The 14,888-nt window shown below is 44.8% G+C and overlaps 1 protein-coding gene across 1 annotated transcript in view; it reads left to right on the forward strand.

Moving 5' to 3' along the window:
* The first annotated feature begins 4,485 nt into the window (after positions 1-4,485).
* The window catches only part of LOC139421523 (acid-sensing ion channel 2-like), a 179,648-nt gene continuing 169,245 nt past the window's right edge, over positions 4,486-14,888 (forward strand). The window contains exon 1 of the mRNA XM_071172502.1: positions 4,486-5,655. Within this exon, the coding sequence (XP_071028603.1) occupies positions 4,963-5,655 (693 nt within the window). The 5' untranslated portion in view covers positions 4,486-4,962. The remainder of the gene's footprint in view (positions 5,656-14,888) is intronic.

Genomic DNA, 14,888 nt, shown 5'->3' on the forward strand with positions numbered 1-14,888 from the left:
TGTGTGGGCTGGGTGTGTGTGTGCGTGGTCCTCTATGTGAAGGATTTCTCAAGCCGTGTGTGTGGGCTGGGTGTGTGTGTGCGTGGTCCTCTATGTGAAGGGTTTCTCTAGGCATGTTTGTGGGCTGGGTGTGTGTGTGCGTGGTCCTCTATGTGAAGGATTTCTCTAGCCATGTGTGTGTGTGTGTGTGTGTGTGTGTGTGTGCGTGTGCGTGTGCGTGTGCGTGTGCGTGTGCGCGTGCGCGTGTGTGTGTGTGTGTGTGTGCGTATGCATGTGTATGCGTGGTCCTCTATGTGAAGGATTTCTCTAGTCGTGTGTGTGTGTGTGTGTGTGTGTGTGTGTGTGTGTGTGTGTGTGTGCGTGTGTGTGTGTGTGCGTGTGTGTGTTTGCGTGCGTGTGTGTGTGCGTGGTCCTCTATGTGAAGGGTTTCTCTAGCCGTGTGTATGGGCTGGGTGTGTGTGTGCGTGGTCCGCTATGTGAAGGGTTTCTCTAGGCATGTGTGTGGGCTGGGTGTGTGTGTGCGTGGTCCTCTATGTGAAGGGTTTCTCTAGGCACGTGTGTATGCTGGGTGTGTGTGTGCGTGGTCCTCTATGTGAAGGGTTTCTCTAGGCATGTGTGTGGGCTGGGTGTGTGTGTGCGTGGTCCTCTATGTGAAGGATTTCTCTAGCCGTGTGTGTGGGCTGGGTGTGTGTGTGCGTGGTCCTCTATGTGAAGGATTTCTCTAGGCATGTGTGTGGGCTGGGTGTGTATATGACCCCTCGGTGTAGAAGCTTTTTCATCACGTCTCCTGTGATCAAATCACATGGAGCTGTCAGAAAGCATTGCGTTACAGCACGTACAAGTCACACAACTGCAAGTCGGCCAAGCCAACGCAATGAGTTATAATGCTGCACATTAAACATTTTCTCTTTTGCTGTTGCCGTTTGTGTTTCCATAACAGCTACACAATTCACTTAGCCCCAGTGAGTCATACAAGATAAGCACAGATACCAGTTGTTATTCAGCTTGATAATGACTTAGTCATAGGGGACACACAGAGGGCATATTCTACTGTACTCATAGGGTTTGTCCCAAATGTCAGGGCCCATAGAAAATAGGGTGCCATTTGAGACATAGTCTCTGCTGTTTTTCTGAGCTGGGCTCCTATTCAACTCTCTCCTCTCTGTTAGCTGAGAACAGCTAGGAGCAACTCAATTAAACAAGTGAAAAATTGTCCTCTCACTTGGAGGGAAAAAAAACCTTCACTTTGTCATTAGCAGAGGAAGACTGGTGGATGCTCTGTCAAAAGCATTTCGGAGAATTCTTCCTCATCTTAAATGCAAATGAAGCAATATTACAAACAAATATTAATGTGTCTGAGATTATAGTTTCATTAGGGATTTTCTTTTTCCCAACCAGAGAAATGTGTAACCATAAACTGTTCCTCCTAAATAATCAATATCGTTATTGTATATATTATCTATATATCTTATTATATATCTTTTTCAAAAATTAAGAGGTACTAAATGACTGCCTTGTTGTGATGACGCTATAACTGCTACAGGCCAACTGGACAGTACTGAGTGGACTGTAGCTGGAACTGTCTGAGGTGCCCAGTCAATCCACTGACTGAGTCAGACATGCAGGTGCAGCACTTTCTGTTGACCTATTATGATGATGCTTCTTCTTTTGTACTACACTCATGTCTCACTGTGTCATGCATTGTCTATTTGCCAGACTTTATTTGGAATTGTGCTTCCAGTACTATGACCCCTGCAGTTCTCTAACACTCCAACACTCTCCAAGTTACTTGGGCCCAGAGAGGGGAGAGGTCGGGTTAGTCTTATCTGTGAATGTGTCTGTAAACTATTCCTAAACCATGTGATGGGATGGTGTGATTAATGGGGAACCAGTTAGGTGGCCAGTCACGTCTCTCTGTAAGCTTGTCCAGGAGGGGGTGTATTTGATATATGCCATTGGATGAGGTATTGTTTTTGGTTCTAAATGGTACCAAGAACGAGATAGGAGCTTTGGTTTAGGAGACCAAACTGAATGATCATTTATAGCTGATGCTATACATTATGGGATACTCCTTTTTCTGGTAAAAGGTTCTTTGTATAATGTTCCTAAGATCTGTGTTTCGTCATGTGACTTGAGATGGGTGTGTCTTAGCTATAAATGATACCAAGGACTGTTTTGTAAGCACTCTCAGAGAATTCATTTAGGACACTGAATTGATCTGAGAGTCACAGGGCTATGGTGAAGCTCATATAATAAATAATTGACTTTATGATAACTCTGACTTGTGTGTGGTTTTGCTCTCTCATGATCTGGTAAATACAGGAAATTTCTACGACAGGATGTAGTATCTACGCTACTGCTCATTTCGTTGTGTTGCACACAGTACATGTGTGTGGCGTCTTTGTGAATAAAAATGTCCACTATATGAACGTGTGCAGATGTAAATGGGATGTAAATGTTAGGGGAAGGATAGTGGTCCCCCATGTGATTTCACTGAAGAGCACAGCTGAGCCAATGCTGTTAGGAGACATGACAAGTCAAAGTTGTCATGAGAGTTAGTTGGTGACGACAAGCCATATGTACAGTGTTGGCTGCAAACCAAGCCTGAAGCTCTGCTAAGACGACCACAGAGCTTTTCAATGTTGCACTTAGGTGTTACTCTTGTTTGTCTGGTCATATTTCATTCAATCACATCCTTCCCTCCATCTGCCTAATGTCTTGCTATTTTCTTGATTTTGTCTACCCCCTACGTTGACAACATAATTCAAGATATTTTACGTTTCACAAACAGGCCGGAAATTAAATTAAAAACCCAGTCCTTTTCCCCCATTCTGTAGGGCTGTTTTGGGTTTATTTGACAAAGGGAGACAGAGAATACACAGAGAGAGAGAGAGAGAGAGAGAGAGGACTAGGTTGAAAGGGGGTATAGCAGCCAAAGCAATAATTCAGTATGATGCTGTTTGTCTCGGTCTCCCTCTCTGAGTGCACACACACTCTCCCGCTCTCCCATTCTGCTCCTGTTGTGTAAGTCGTGGCAGCAGCCGACCAACAGAGGGGGAGGAGAGAGAGAGAGAGAGAGAGAGGGAGAGAGAGAGAGGGAGAGAGAGATGAAGAGAGAGAGACAGAGAGAGAGAGACAGAGAGAGAGAGAAACAGAGAGAGAGAGAGAGCCCTGGCGTTCTCAGACAGACACTCATCGCTCGCTCTCTCACTGGCTGGGTGAACAGAGCTGTGGCGCAGGAGGAGAGGAGCACAGAGAGGACACGCTGCCCGATGAGAGAGAGGGGACCAGAGGAACAGCCTGTCTGCACAGGAGGAAGAGAATACAGAAAATAATAGGGCAATATCCAAAGGAGGGGAAGTGAGAGAGGGAGAGAGAGAGAGAGAGAGAGAGAGAGAGAGAGAGAGAGAGAATGCACACATCTACTTCATGGGAGGAGGAGGAGCCCGGTTGGGGGTGGAGCTGAGAAGGATTGACGGACATCGGCACAAGAGGAGGAGGAGCATGAGGGCAAGTTAATGAATTTGATTTGGAGAGAAGTATTTTTAGAAAAGGAAGAAAACAAGAGCAGCGTTACGATTGGAAATGCCACAGTTCTGAGGGAGAGAAACAGAGAGTGAAAGAAAACTGGAACGAGAGAATGAGGGAGAGAGAGATACCAGGATCTGAGCGTGACTGAACAGATTTTCCATCGACTCTGGTCAGGTTTCCCACAGGGAAACGCAGTGTGTGTGCATGTGCTCCTCTCAGTGTGAATGAGTGTTTGCGTGCGTCTGGGACTAAGAAGCGTCTGCTACTCGCACAAGACGGGCTGGCCGTACATTATCACCCGCAGGACACAACACCCGCTCCTCCAGTCAAGAGAGGATGAGAAGAGAAAGGACAATGGAGGGGGGAATAGGGAGGGAGTGAAAGAGTGACAGATGGGAAGAGGGGAAGGCTGGAAATCAAGAAGATAAAAGTGAGCTCACAAAAAAAGCAGCAGAAGAAATTAGCAAGGTAGACTCACAAAGGCAATTAGTGATGTGCGGCTGCTCGTTTTAGCGGTGTCATGTAAACAAGTCCAGCCTCTGGCCGTGGTGGTGTTGGAGGGTTAGCAGGTTGAACGAGGCTGAGCATCACTGATCGAAGTGGAGCGACGGCAAAGTCCCAAAAGACAGCAGCCTCGGTCGGCAGAGAGAGGAGCGCCGACAGAGCAGAGGGAACCGGCAGGACGAGCCGTTCTTTGACAGACGGCACCAGATAGAACCACAACAGACTCACCTCTCTCTTCTTTAACCTTCCGTTCTTTCATTTTGTCTGTGCTTCTCAGCTCATCTTGCCTCTCTCTCCTCTAGCACTCACTCCACCCCCTCTCTTCTCCCTCCCTATCCTTTTCTCTCTCTCTCTCTCTCTCTCTCTCTCTCTCTCTCTCTCCTCTAGCACTCACTCCACCCCCTCTCTTCTCCCTCCCTACCCTTTTCCCTCTCCCTCCCCCCTCTCTCTCTCTCTCTCTCCTCTAGCACTCACTCCACCCCCTCTCTTCTCCCTCCCTATCCTTTTCCCTCTCCCTCCCTCTCGCTCTCTAGCTCTCTCTCTCTCCCTCTGTCTCTTCCTCTCTTGCTCTGTGTTACACTAACTGGTGCGGATGCTGGAGTCGCTCATGTAGAAGATGCATCGCTTGGTGCATATTTGCATGGCTGAATGTATTTTTTACTGCTGAGTTGGGTGAGTGGAGTACTTTTTGATCGAAGGAACCAGATGGACTGAGAGGGAGAAGCCCAACAAGTAGCTAAAGAGTAAAACAGGACACCAACAACAACAAACAGAAGACACTGTGACAGAGAGAGAGAGTTAGTATGTGTGTGTGTGAGTGAGGTTGTGTGTGAGGAGCTTGTACGGATTGTGTGTAACAGCAGAGTCAGATAAGCACAAATCCAGGTGTGGATTACATCAGTGGGGATATTGGTGCCCTGGAGCTCCATGTGGGACCCAGCCCCTGAGGCCTGGCTGGGAGATGAAGCCTTTCTCTCTGTACTAGGAGCGGTGTGGGCAGCCATGGCTCTGGAGGGGCGATGTCTCCAGCGGGGATCCCCAGCCGTGGTGAGGAGAGGCTGCCGGCGCCTCCCTGCAAGGCCAGGCATGTCCTCAATCACCTCCACAATGCTGGCTGGGACACGTCTACACGGCCTCAGGCATGTGTGTGTACCCGGTGGCTCCATAGCCCGTCGGGCCTTCTGGCTCCTGGCCCTGTGCACCTCATTGGGCCTGCTCCTGTCCTGGTCCTCCAACCGCCTGCTCCACTGGCTCTCCTTCCCCACCTACACACGGATCCACACAGAGTGGGCCAAGGAGATGGCCTTCCCCACAGTCACTATCTGCAACAACAACCCAATCCGCCTCTACAAGCTCACCAAAAGTGACCTGTACTTTGCTGGCCACTGGCTGGGCCTACTGCTGGCCAACCGGACAGTGAGACCCATGGTGCTGGATTTGCTGCAGGAGGACAGCCAGGCCTGGTTCAGCAAACTGTCTGACTTCAGGCTGTTCCTGCCCCCCAGAAACTTTGAGGGCAGCAACCTGGAGTTTATGGACCGGCTGAGCCACCAGCTAGAGGAAATGCTTCTCTCCTGCAAGTACCGAGGAGAACCGTGCGGTCCCCAGAACTTCACCTCTGTAAGTCTCAGCATAGCTCCCTCTTAAATCACTTCTTCATTGACAGTTTAGCTCTGTGTGGCGGTTGAACCTCCCAGACTGTTCATCTGATTTAGCCTGTTGTCTCTCCTCTTTTCATGGAGTTTCATCTCTTTCCTTGTTCACAGTAGTTAACCGCAGGGTTTGGAACCACAAAAAATGTCCAATCGTTTTGTTCTGAACAGAACCATTATTTGTTTTGTTCCATTCCACTATTCCGACCTGCAAAAGTTCTGATTGGTTTCGAAACAAAAAAAAGTACCAGTTTATATCGTTCCTCTCGGTTCCTTTTTAAATGTCTAAAGGAATAGTTTTTTATTACATTAGCTCAGCATTACATTTCTTTACCAATCAGTGAGGATACGGCAGCTTGCAATAGAGGGGGCAAGCTATATTTGTTTTAGCCTAGGCAGCCAATGGTAGAGTTCTCATTGGGGCTGAACATTTTAGCCTGGTCCGACCCAAGCCCGATGAGCTGAAGCCCGAGGCCAGGCCTAGTCCGACATCCCATAAATGTAATGAGCCCGAAACCTAAACGATGTCTGATTTCTAGAAAACAGACACACCTTTCCCTAGACCATATTGCTCTTTTGTTCAAGTTAACGAGTAGACTATTAATTTACCATGGTTTTTACAACAACGTGAGATATTGTTGGAAGCGAGAAAAGTGAGGAGAGAGTGAAAAGCCCTAGCCTTGTCTAAGAGAAGTGATGAGAGGGGAAAACCCAACTTGAATATAATCAACAACTGTTGTATGTGGATCTCAGGGTTTATACAGTAAGACATCCATACTGTTGTATGTGGATCTCAGGGTTTATACAGTAAGACATCCATACTGTTGTATGTGGATCTCAGGGTTTATACAGTAAGACATCCATACTGTTGTATGAGGATCTCAGGGTTTATACAGTAAGACATCCATACTGTTGTATGTGGATCTCAGGGTTTATACAGTAAGACATCCATACTGTTGTATGTGGATCTCAGGGTTTATACAGTAAGACATCCATACTGTATATACAGTATCTTCAGAAATTAGACAAATGCCTCTTCTGTTGCCTGTTTTGAAGTGTGTGTTTGGTTCCGTGAGCTAATTGTTTTCGTTAGATCAGATTATCTGTGATTTCTTATCATTTATTCAACATTGTTTACACTGTTCCAAACGGTCAGAAAACAAATATTTGAATAATAGCCTACCTTTACACACATGGGTCACACAGCGCTCAATCCTCTCCTCCTTCTTCATCTCTTTCTTCTTTTTGTTGTTGTTGTTATTATCAGAATTATAATATCATCAACAGTAGGCTTAGTTTTAAAATGAAATAACAAAGGCATCCTTGAATAATTAAACATATAAACCTCAACATGTCAGTAACTGTGTTTAATCTTTGTAGGCAGAAAAAGGAATTTCTTCCTTAGAACAGACTCTCGAGGATTTCTTATTTGTTAGGTGTTGTTTACACTGTTCCATTTCAATGTTCAAGACTCCATGTCTAACACCTGTTTGGCAGTGGCACACAGCGCTCGGCTTAACCCACCTTCTTCAGGTTCTTCTTAGGATTATTATTATTATTATTATGCAGTATTATAGTAGCCCATATAAGTACGAGTCAGTCAGTCATGACTTTAAATACAATCAAGCTTTTTATGTAGAAAATAAAATAAAACATGAAATGTTCTGCCTAATTAGGCCATGGCCTAGGCATTAAGGAAACAGAACAGAACACAACAAAATAACACATCAATTAAACAACACTGGAGCCATGGAGTCTTGAATATTGAAATAATAAATACATGTTCTGGATATTATTAGCTATAAACCAGCCTATGTCCTAATGGGTGCATGCATGTGTCACGTGAACAGAGCATGGCAGGGAAGGCACATTTAGCAAATAGGGAATATTTTTGCATTCTCAACAAATTAGGTAGCATAACTTTTCAGTCAGAGAAACAACAAGTAAGAAACTAGTGAATTACTGTAGTTAGATTGCAGCTTCAGCACCTCGGACAGCGCAATACACATGGCAGCCTGTGGCTGCTTCTGCAGCTGACAGGGAGGAGAGAGAGACAAGGGTTCAGGCTGAAATTGAGAACTCTAGTGCATGGGCGCTATCAGCTGACTAAGCTATAGTTGTTTACATGCGCCATGGACAGATAAGTGTAGGGTGCAAGATGCGACTGAAATTTTGTAGGTGGGGGGAGAGTGAGAGAGGGTGGAGGAAGAGGCTTGGCTTGAAGTGCTGGGCATAGTCTGAATTAGGCCCACAGAATTATACCTACGGAGGAGCGGCTTCTATGGAGGAACTTTGAATGTCTTTGAACTTACGAGAGTTGTCTTAAAGTTGAACCAGAGCTAGCTAGCTAACTGACAAGCTTGTTGTGAGCCACACCAGAATAAAAAAAACACATCTTAGCTTTTTGTAGTTATTTAATCCAATGTGAAACGTGATAACTATAGTATCCGTAACTAGCATTGAAGAAGTGAATCCATTCTTCTCTAATTAAATACAGTGCCTTGCGAAAGTATTCGGCCCCCTTGAACTTTGCGACCTTTTGCCACATTTCAGGCTTCAAACATAAAGATATAAAACTGTATTTTTTTGTGAAGAATCAACAACAAGTGGGACACAATCATGAAGTGGAACGACATTTATTGGATATTTCAAACTTTTTTAACAAATCAAAAACTGAAAAATTGGGCGTGCAAAATTATTCAGCCCCCTTAAGTTAATACTTTGTAGCGCCACCTTTTGCTGCGATTACAGCTGTAAGTCGCTTGGGGTATGTCTCTATCAGTTTTGCACATCGAGAGACTGACATTTTTTTCCCATTCCTCCTTGCAAAACAGCTCGAGCTCAGTGAGGTTGGATGGAGAGCATTTGTGAACAGCAGTTTTCAGTTCTTTCCACAGATTCTCGATTGGATTCAGGTCTGGACTTTGACTTGGCCATTCTAACACCTGGATATGTTTATTTTTGAACCATTCCATTGTAGATTTTGCTTTATGTTTTGGATCATTGTCTTGTTGGAAGACAAATCTCTGTCCCAGTCTCAGGTCTTTTGCAGACTCCATCAGGTTTTCTTCCAGAATGGTCCTGTATTTGGCTCCATCCATCTTCCCATCAATTTTAACCATCTTCCCTGTCCCTGCTGAAGAAAAGCAGGCCCAAACCATGATGCTGCCACCACCATGTTTGACAGTGGGGATGGTGTGTTCAGCTGTGTTGTTTTTACGCCAAACATAACGTTTTGCATTGTTGCCAAAAAGTTCAATTTTGGTTTCATCTGACCAGATCACCTTCTTCCACATATTTGGTGTGTCTCCCAGGTGGCTTGTGGCAAACTTTAAACGACACTTTTTATGGATATCTTTAAGAAATGGCTTTCTTCTTGCCACTCTTCCATAAAGGCCAGATTTGTGCAATATGATTGTTGATTGTTGTCCTATGGACAGAGTCTCCCACCTCAGCTGTAGATCTCTGCAGTTCATCCAGAGTGATCATGGGCCTCTTGGCTGCATCTCTGATCAGTCTTCTCCTTGTATGAGCTGAAAGTTTAGAGGGATGGCCAGGTCTTGGTAGATTTGCAGTGGTCTGATACTCCTTCCATTTCAATATTATCGCTTGCACAGTGCTCCTTGGGATGTTTAAAGCTTGGGAAATCTTTTTGTATCCAAATCCGGCTTTAAACTTCTTCACAACAGTATCTCGGACCTGCCTGGTGTGTTCCTTGTTCTTCATGATGCTCTCTGCGCTTTTAACGGACCTCTGAGACTATCACAGTGCAGGTGCATTTATACGGAGACTTGATTACACACAGGTGGATTGTATTTATCATCATTAATCATTTAGGTCAACATTGGATCATTCAGAGATCCTCACTGAACTTCTGAACTTCATATCTTTATGTTTGAAACCTGAAATGTGGCAAAAGGTCACAAAGTTCAAGGGGGCCGAATACTTTCGCAAGGCACTGTATCTCTCCCTATTTTCTGAATGCTTGTAACGTCAGTAGGGTACATCCGCCTAAGCTTTGAAGGGGGAAGGGCATGTTGCCTACACACACTTACACTGGCAAAGATTTTCAGCTGGCAGGCAGACACTGGAATATACGTTTCTGAGTGACAGAGTGAGGGCTTTGCATAGGCGCCTTTCTGCCCGGAACGTAAACTATGTTATTATTATTTTTATTTCACCTTTATTTAACCAGGTAGGCTAGTTGAGAACAAGTTCTCATTTACAACTGCGACCTGGCCAAGATAAAGCAAAGCAGTGCGACACAAACAACAACACAGGGTTACACATGGAATAAACAAACATACAGTCAATAATACAATAGAAAATGTCTATATACAATGTGTGCAAATGAGGTAGGACAAGGGAGGTAAGGCAATGAATAGGCCATGGTGGCTAAATAATTACAATATATCAATTAAACACTGAAGTGATAAATGTGCAGAAGATGAGTGTGCAAGTAGAGATTCTGGGGTACAAAGGAGCAAAATAAATGACATAAATAACAGTATGGGGATGAGGTAGTTGGATGGGCTATTTACGGATGGGCTATGTACAGGTGCAGTGATATGTGAGCTGCTCTGACAGCTGGTGCTTAAAGCTAGTGAGGGAGATATGAGTCTCCAGTTTCAGTGATTTTTGCAGTTCGTTCCAGTCATTGGCAGCAGAGAACTGGAAGGAATGGTGGCCAAAGGAGGAATTGGCTTTGGGGGTGACCAGTGAGATTGCGTGCTACAGGGTGCTGCTATAGTGACCAGTGAGCTGAGATAAGGTGGGGCTTTACCTATCAAAGACTTATTGATGACCTGAAGCCAGTGGGTTTGGCGACGAATATGAAGCGAGGGCCAGCCAAAAGAGAGCATACAGGTCGCAGTGGTGGGTTGTATATGGGGCTTTGGTGAAATGGATGACGCTGTGATAGACTGCATCCAATTTGCTGAGTAGAGTGTTGGAGGCTTTTTTGTAAATGACATCGCCAAAGTCAAGGATCGGTAGAATAGTCAGTTTTACGAGGGTATGTTTGGCAGCATGAGTGAAGGATGCTTTGTTGCGAAATAGAAAGCCGATTCTAGATTTAATTTTGGATTGTAGATGCTTAATGTCATGTAATGTAATTAATGTAATTAACCGGTTCCCATGCTTTTAAAATAACGCTTCTGTTCTGGAACAGTATAGATCACTTATTTCCCGGTTCTGATTCTGTTCCTCAATTTAAAAAAATAAAAAAAAATAAAAAACATAATAATAATCTGGTTTTAGGTTCAGGGAGGTTTTCGGTTCTATTCCTTGAACCGGTTCCAACTCCTGGTTCACAGTCACACCCTTTTACCTGTTTTTTTTTGTCCTTAAACGCTGTCCTGGAACTCTAGAAGCAAGGTAGGCTATTATTATTTATCTATATTTATTTTCATCCCTGTCTTTTGAGCTTTTGAATTTATCCATCTGGACTAGTTGTACTTAGTACTTTGCTTTGTTTAGTATTTACTAACTGTCGAGGAAAAACTAATTCCAAGGATCAGGCAGAGCTCATTTTGCAGTTTATAAGAGTTTTATTCAAGCAATTTCCAGGAAGTTCCCTCTCAGGATAAAGCCAGAGCGTAACTTGATTATTTACAAATCACAGTCGTTACGTACTTTATCTACACAAAGAGCTGTTTACCCCTCCTAGAGGCAGGTAAGCTTACAATATAGATAAGGGGTAATTATCTCTACTCCCTTAAAGCATTAAAACAAATAAAAGCGGGTTCTAACCTGTTCTCACAGACTATGTGTCAAAGATAGGCGAGTGATAAGATCTTTAGAACCTACAAAGACAGAACAAGAATCAGACTGTTTAGGCATGTAGGGCCCCAGAGATAAGGGCCAATAGCAAATCTCTCCTTTGTGGGGTATATGAAGAGGTTACTGAACAGCAGGGACAATTCCCAGTGAAAAACACTATTCAGCTCAAGCATTTTCATAGAATTTAGATTGTAACAAAACCATTTTGCCCCCACATAACTGTTACCCAGTATTCGCTTTGTACAATATTTACTTATACTGAGCTAAATTATAAATGCAACATGCAACAATTCCAATGATTTTACGGAGTTACATTTCATACTGTAAAAAGGAAATCAGTCAATTGAAATTAATTCATTAGGCCCTAATCTATGGATTTCACATGACTAGGTAGGGGTGCAACCATGGGTGGGCCAGGGAAGGCATAGGCCCATCCACTGGGGAGCCAGGCCCAGCCAATCAGAATCAGATTTTCCCAACAAAGGGGCTTTATTACAGACAGACTCCTCAGTTTCATCAGCTGTTGGGGCGGCTGGTCTCAGACGATCCCGCAGGTGAAAAAGCTGGATGTGAAGGTCCTGGGCTGGCGTGCTTACACGTGGTCTGCGGTTGTGAGGCTGGTTGGACGAACTGCCAAATTCTCTAAAACGATGTTGGAGGCGGCTTATGGTAGAGACATTGACATTAAATTACCTGGCAACAGCTCTGATGGACATTCCTACAGTCAGCATGTCAATTGCACACTCCCTCAAAACTTGAGACATCTGTGGAATTGTGTTGTGTGACAAAACTGCACATCTTAGAGTGGCCTTTTATTTTCCCCAGCACAAGGTGCACCTGTGTAATGATCATGCTGTTTATTCAGCTTCTTGATATGCCACACCTGTCAGGTGGATGGATTATCTTGGCAACAGGGATGTAAAAAAATTTGTGCACAACATTTGAGAGAAATAATTTTTTTGTATATTCTGGGATCTTTTATTTCAGCTCATGAAAAATGGGACCAACACTTTACATGTTGCGTTTATATTTTTGTTCAGTATAGTATCTGCTCTGTTTATTGTAGTTTCTTCCATGCTTGTTAGGGCCTGTTCATGGTTCTGTTGATTAGAGTTGGGCATTACTGTTGAGCCATGTGGTGGCCTTGGCCTGGGAGCCATTTCATATCACAAGGTACAGTCTCTATTGCCAGCCCCATGAGAACTGTACTGCCTGATCTCTCTCCGTCTCTGTCGCTCTCTCTCTCTCTCTCTCTCTCTCTCTCTCTCTCTCTCTCTCTCTCTCTCTCTCTCTCTCTCTCTCCGTGTGTGTGTGTGTGTCGGCTTCTCATGGTGTTGTGACAGTGACAGATGTTTTCTCTGAGGTGACACAAATACTCAAACACTCTTTGAAATGTTATTTTTGCATTTCATTTTTCTCTTCTTATCTCCCTCCATTGGCCCTAGAGCCTGTAAAACTCACTGGAGAACAGAAAGGGTGTCAAATGAAGGTGATGCGTGCAGTACTGTGTTTGTGAAGACAGAGTGTATGTGCCCGTGTGTTCATGTGGGACTACTGCCACAGTCCTCACTGATGTGTCAATCATTATAGCACAAGTTGTAGGCTCTCAGCCACTCTCACTCCACTTTACATGTTGAGCAGCTGTGCATTAAAACCTACTAACAGAGCAATATTAACCTCCAGCCCTTCAATAAATACAGTTGAATGAGTGCAAAGCAGTGGTCTCACTCTTCATGCTCCTTCATGGCCCCATTGAGTTGGTCAGCTTTGTGTCCATGGCTTCATAGAAATGGATGACTTTCATTAAGTTTAAACACAGCGTCCGATCAGCACTAGCGCTGTAATGATCCTGCTATCTGTCCTCTGTATCGGCGGCCTCCCAGTCCGGAACAGGACGAGGAGCAGAGCAGCACGCCGTCAAACAATGTGCTACTTAATCAAAAACATGCCCTCAGGCCAAGGCCCTGTAATAATGTTTCAAACCAATCTCAGTCATCAGGAGTGAGGTGCTCATCCTGATTGCAACACAGACATCAATTTATTTCGGATTCTCACCATGGTGGCTCCTGAAGTTTTGTGGCTGAGCAATCTATACAGGGTATAGACAGGGTGGTGGACAGGGTGTGGACAGGGTGCAGACAGGGTATAGACAGCATATACAGACAGGGTGTAGACAGGGTATAGACAGCATATACAGACAGGGTATAGACAGGGTGCAGACAGGGTATAGACAGGGTGCAGACAGGGTGCAGACAGGGTATAGACAGGGTGTAGACAGGGTGCAGACAGGGTATAGACAGCATATACAGACAGGGTGCAGACAGGGTGTAGACAGGGGGTAGACAGGGTATAGGCAGCATATACAGACAGGGTGAAGACAGGGTGTAGACATGATGCAGACAGGGTATAGACAGCATATACAAACAGGGTGTAGACAGGGTGCAGACAGGGTATAGACAGGGCGTAGACAGGGTGTAGACAGGGTGCAGACAGGGTGTGGACAGGGTGTAGACAGGGTGTAGACAGGGTGCAGACAGGGTGTGGACAGGGTATAGACAGAGTATAGACAGCATATACAGACAGGGTGTAGACAGGTTGTAGACAGGGTGGTGGACAGGGTGTGGACAGTATGCAGACAGGGTGTAGACAGGGTGTAGACAGGGTGCAGACAGGGTGTGGACAGGGTGCAGACAGGGTGTAGACAGGGTGTAGACAGGGTGCAGACAGGGTGTAGACAGGGTGCAGACACGGTGCAGACAGGGAGCAGACAGGGTGTAGACAGGGTATAGACAGGGTGTAGACATGGTATATAGACAGGGTATATAGACAGGGTGTATAGACAGGGTATAGACATGGTATAGACAGGGTGTAGACATGGTATATAGACAGGGTATAGACAGGGTGTAGACATGGTATATAGACAGGGTATAGATGACTTCAAGCCAGTTCTCTCAGGATGTAAGTGGCTGTGTTTGATTTTGACTTTGTATATGTGCAGTGTCCGTTACAGTGAGACTGTGTGAAGATGTCCGTTACAGTCAGACTGTGTGAAGATGTCCGTTACAGTCAGACTGTGTGAATATGTCCGTTACAGTGAGACTGTGTGAAGATGTCCGTTACAGTCAGACTGTGTGAAGATGTCCGTTACAGTCAGACTGTGTGAAGATGTTCGTTACAGTCAGAGTGTGTGAAGATGTTTGTTACAGTCAGAATGTGTGAAGATGTTCGTTACAGTCAGAATGTGTGAAGATGTCCGTTACAGTCAGAGTGTGTGAAGATGTTTGTTACAGTCAGAGTGTGTGAAGATGTCCGTTACAGTCAGAATGTGTGAAGATGTCCGTTACAGTCAGAATGTATGAAGATGTCCGTTACAGTCAGAGTGTGTGAAGATGTCCGTTACAGTCAGAATGTGTGAAGATG

The sequence above is a fragment of the Oncorhynchus clarkii genome, chromosome 12, assembly GCF_045791955.1.
Source record: "Oncorhynchus clarkii lewisi isolate Uvic-CL-2024 chromosome 12, UVic_Ocla_1.0, whole genome shotgun sequence".
Taxonomy (NCBI): domain Eukaryota; kingdom Metazoa; phylum Chordata; class Actinopteri; order Salmoniformes; family Salmonidae; genus Oncorhynchus; species Oncorhynchus clarkii.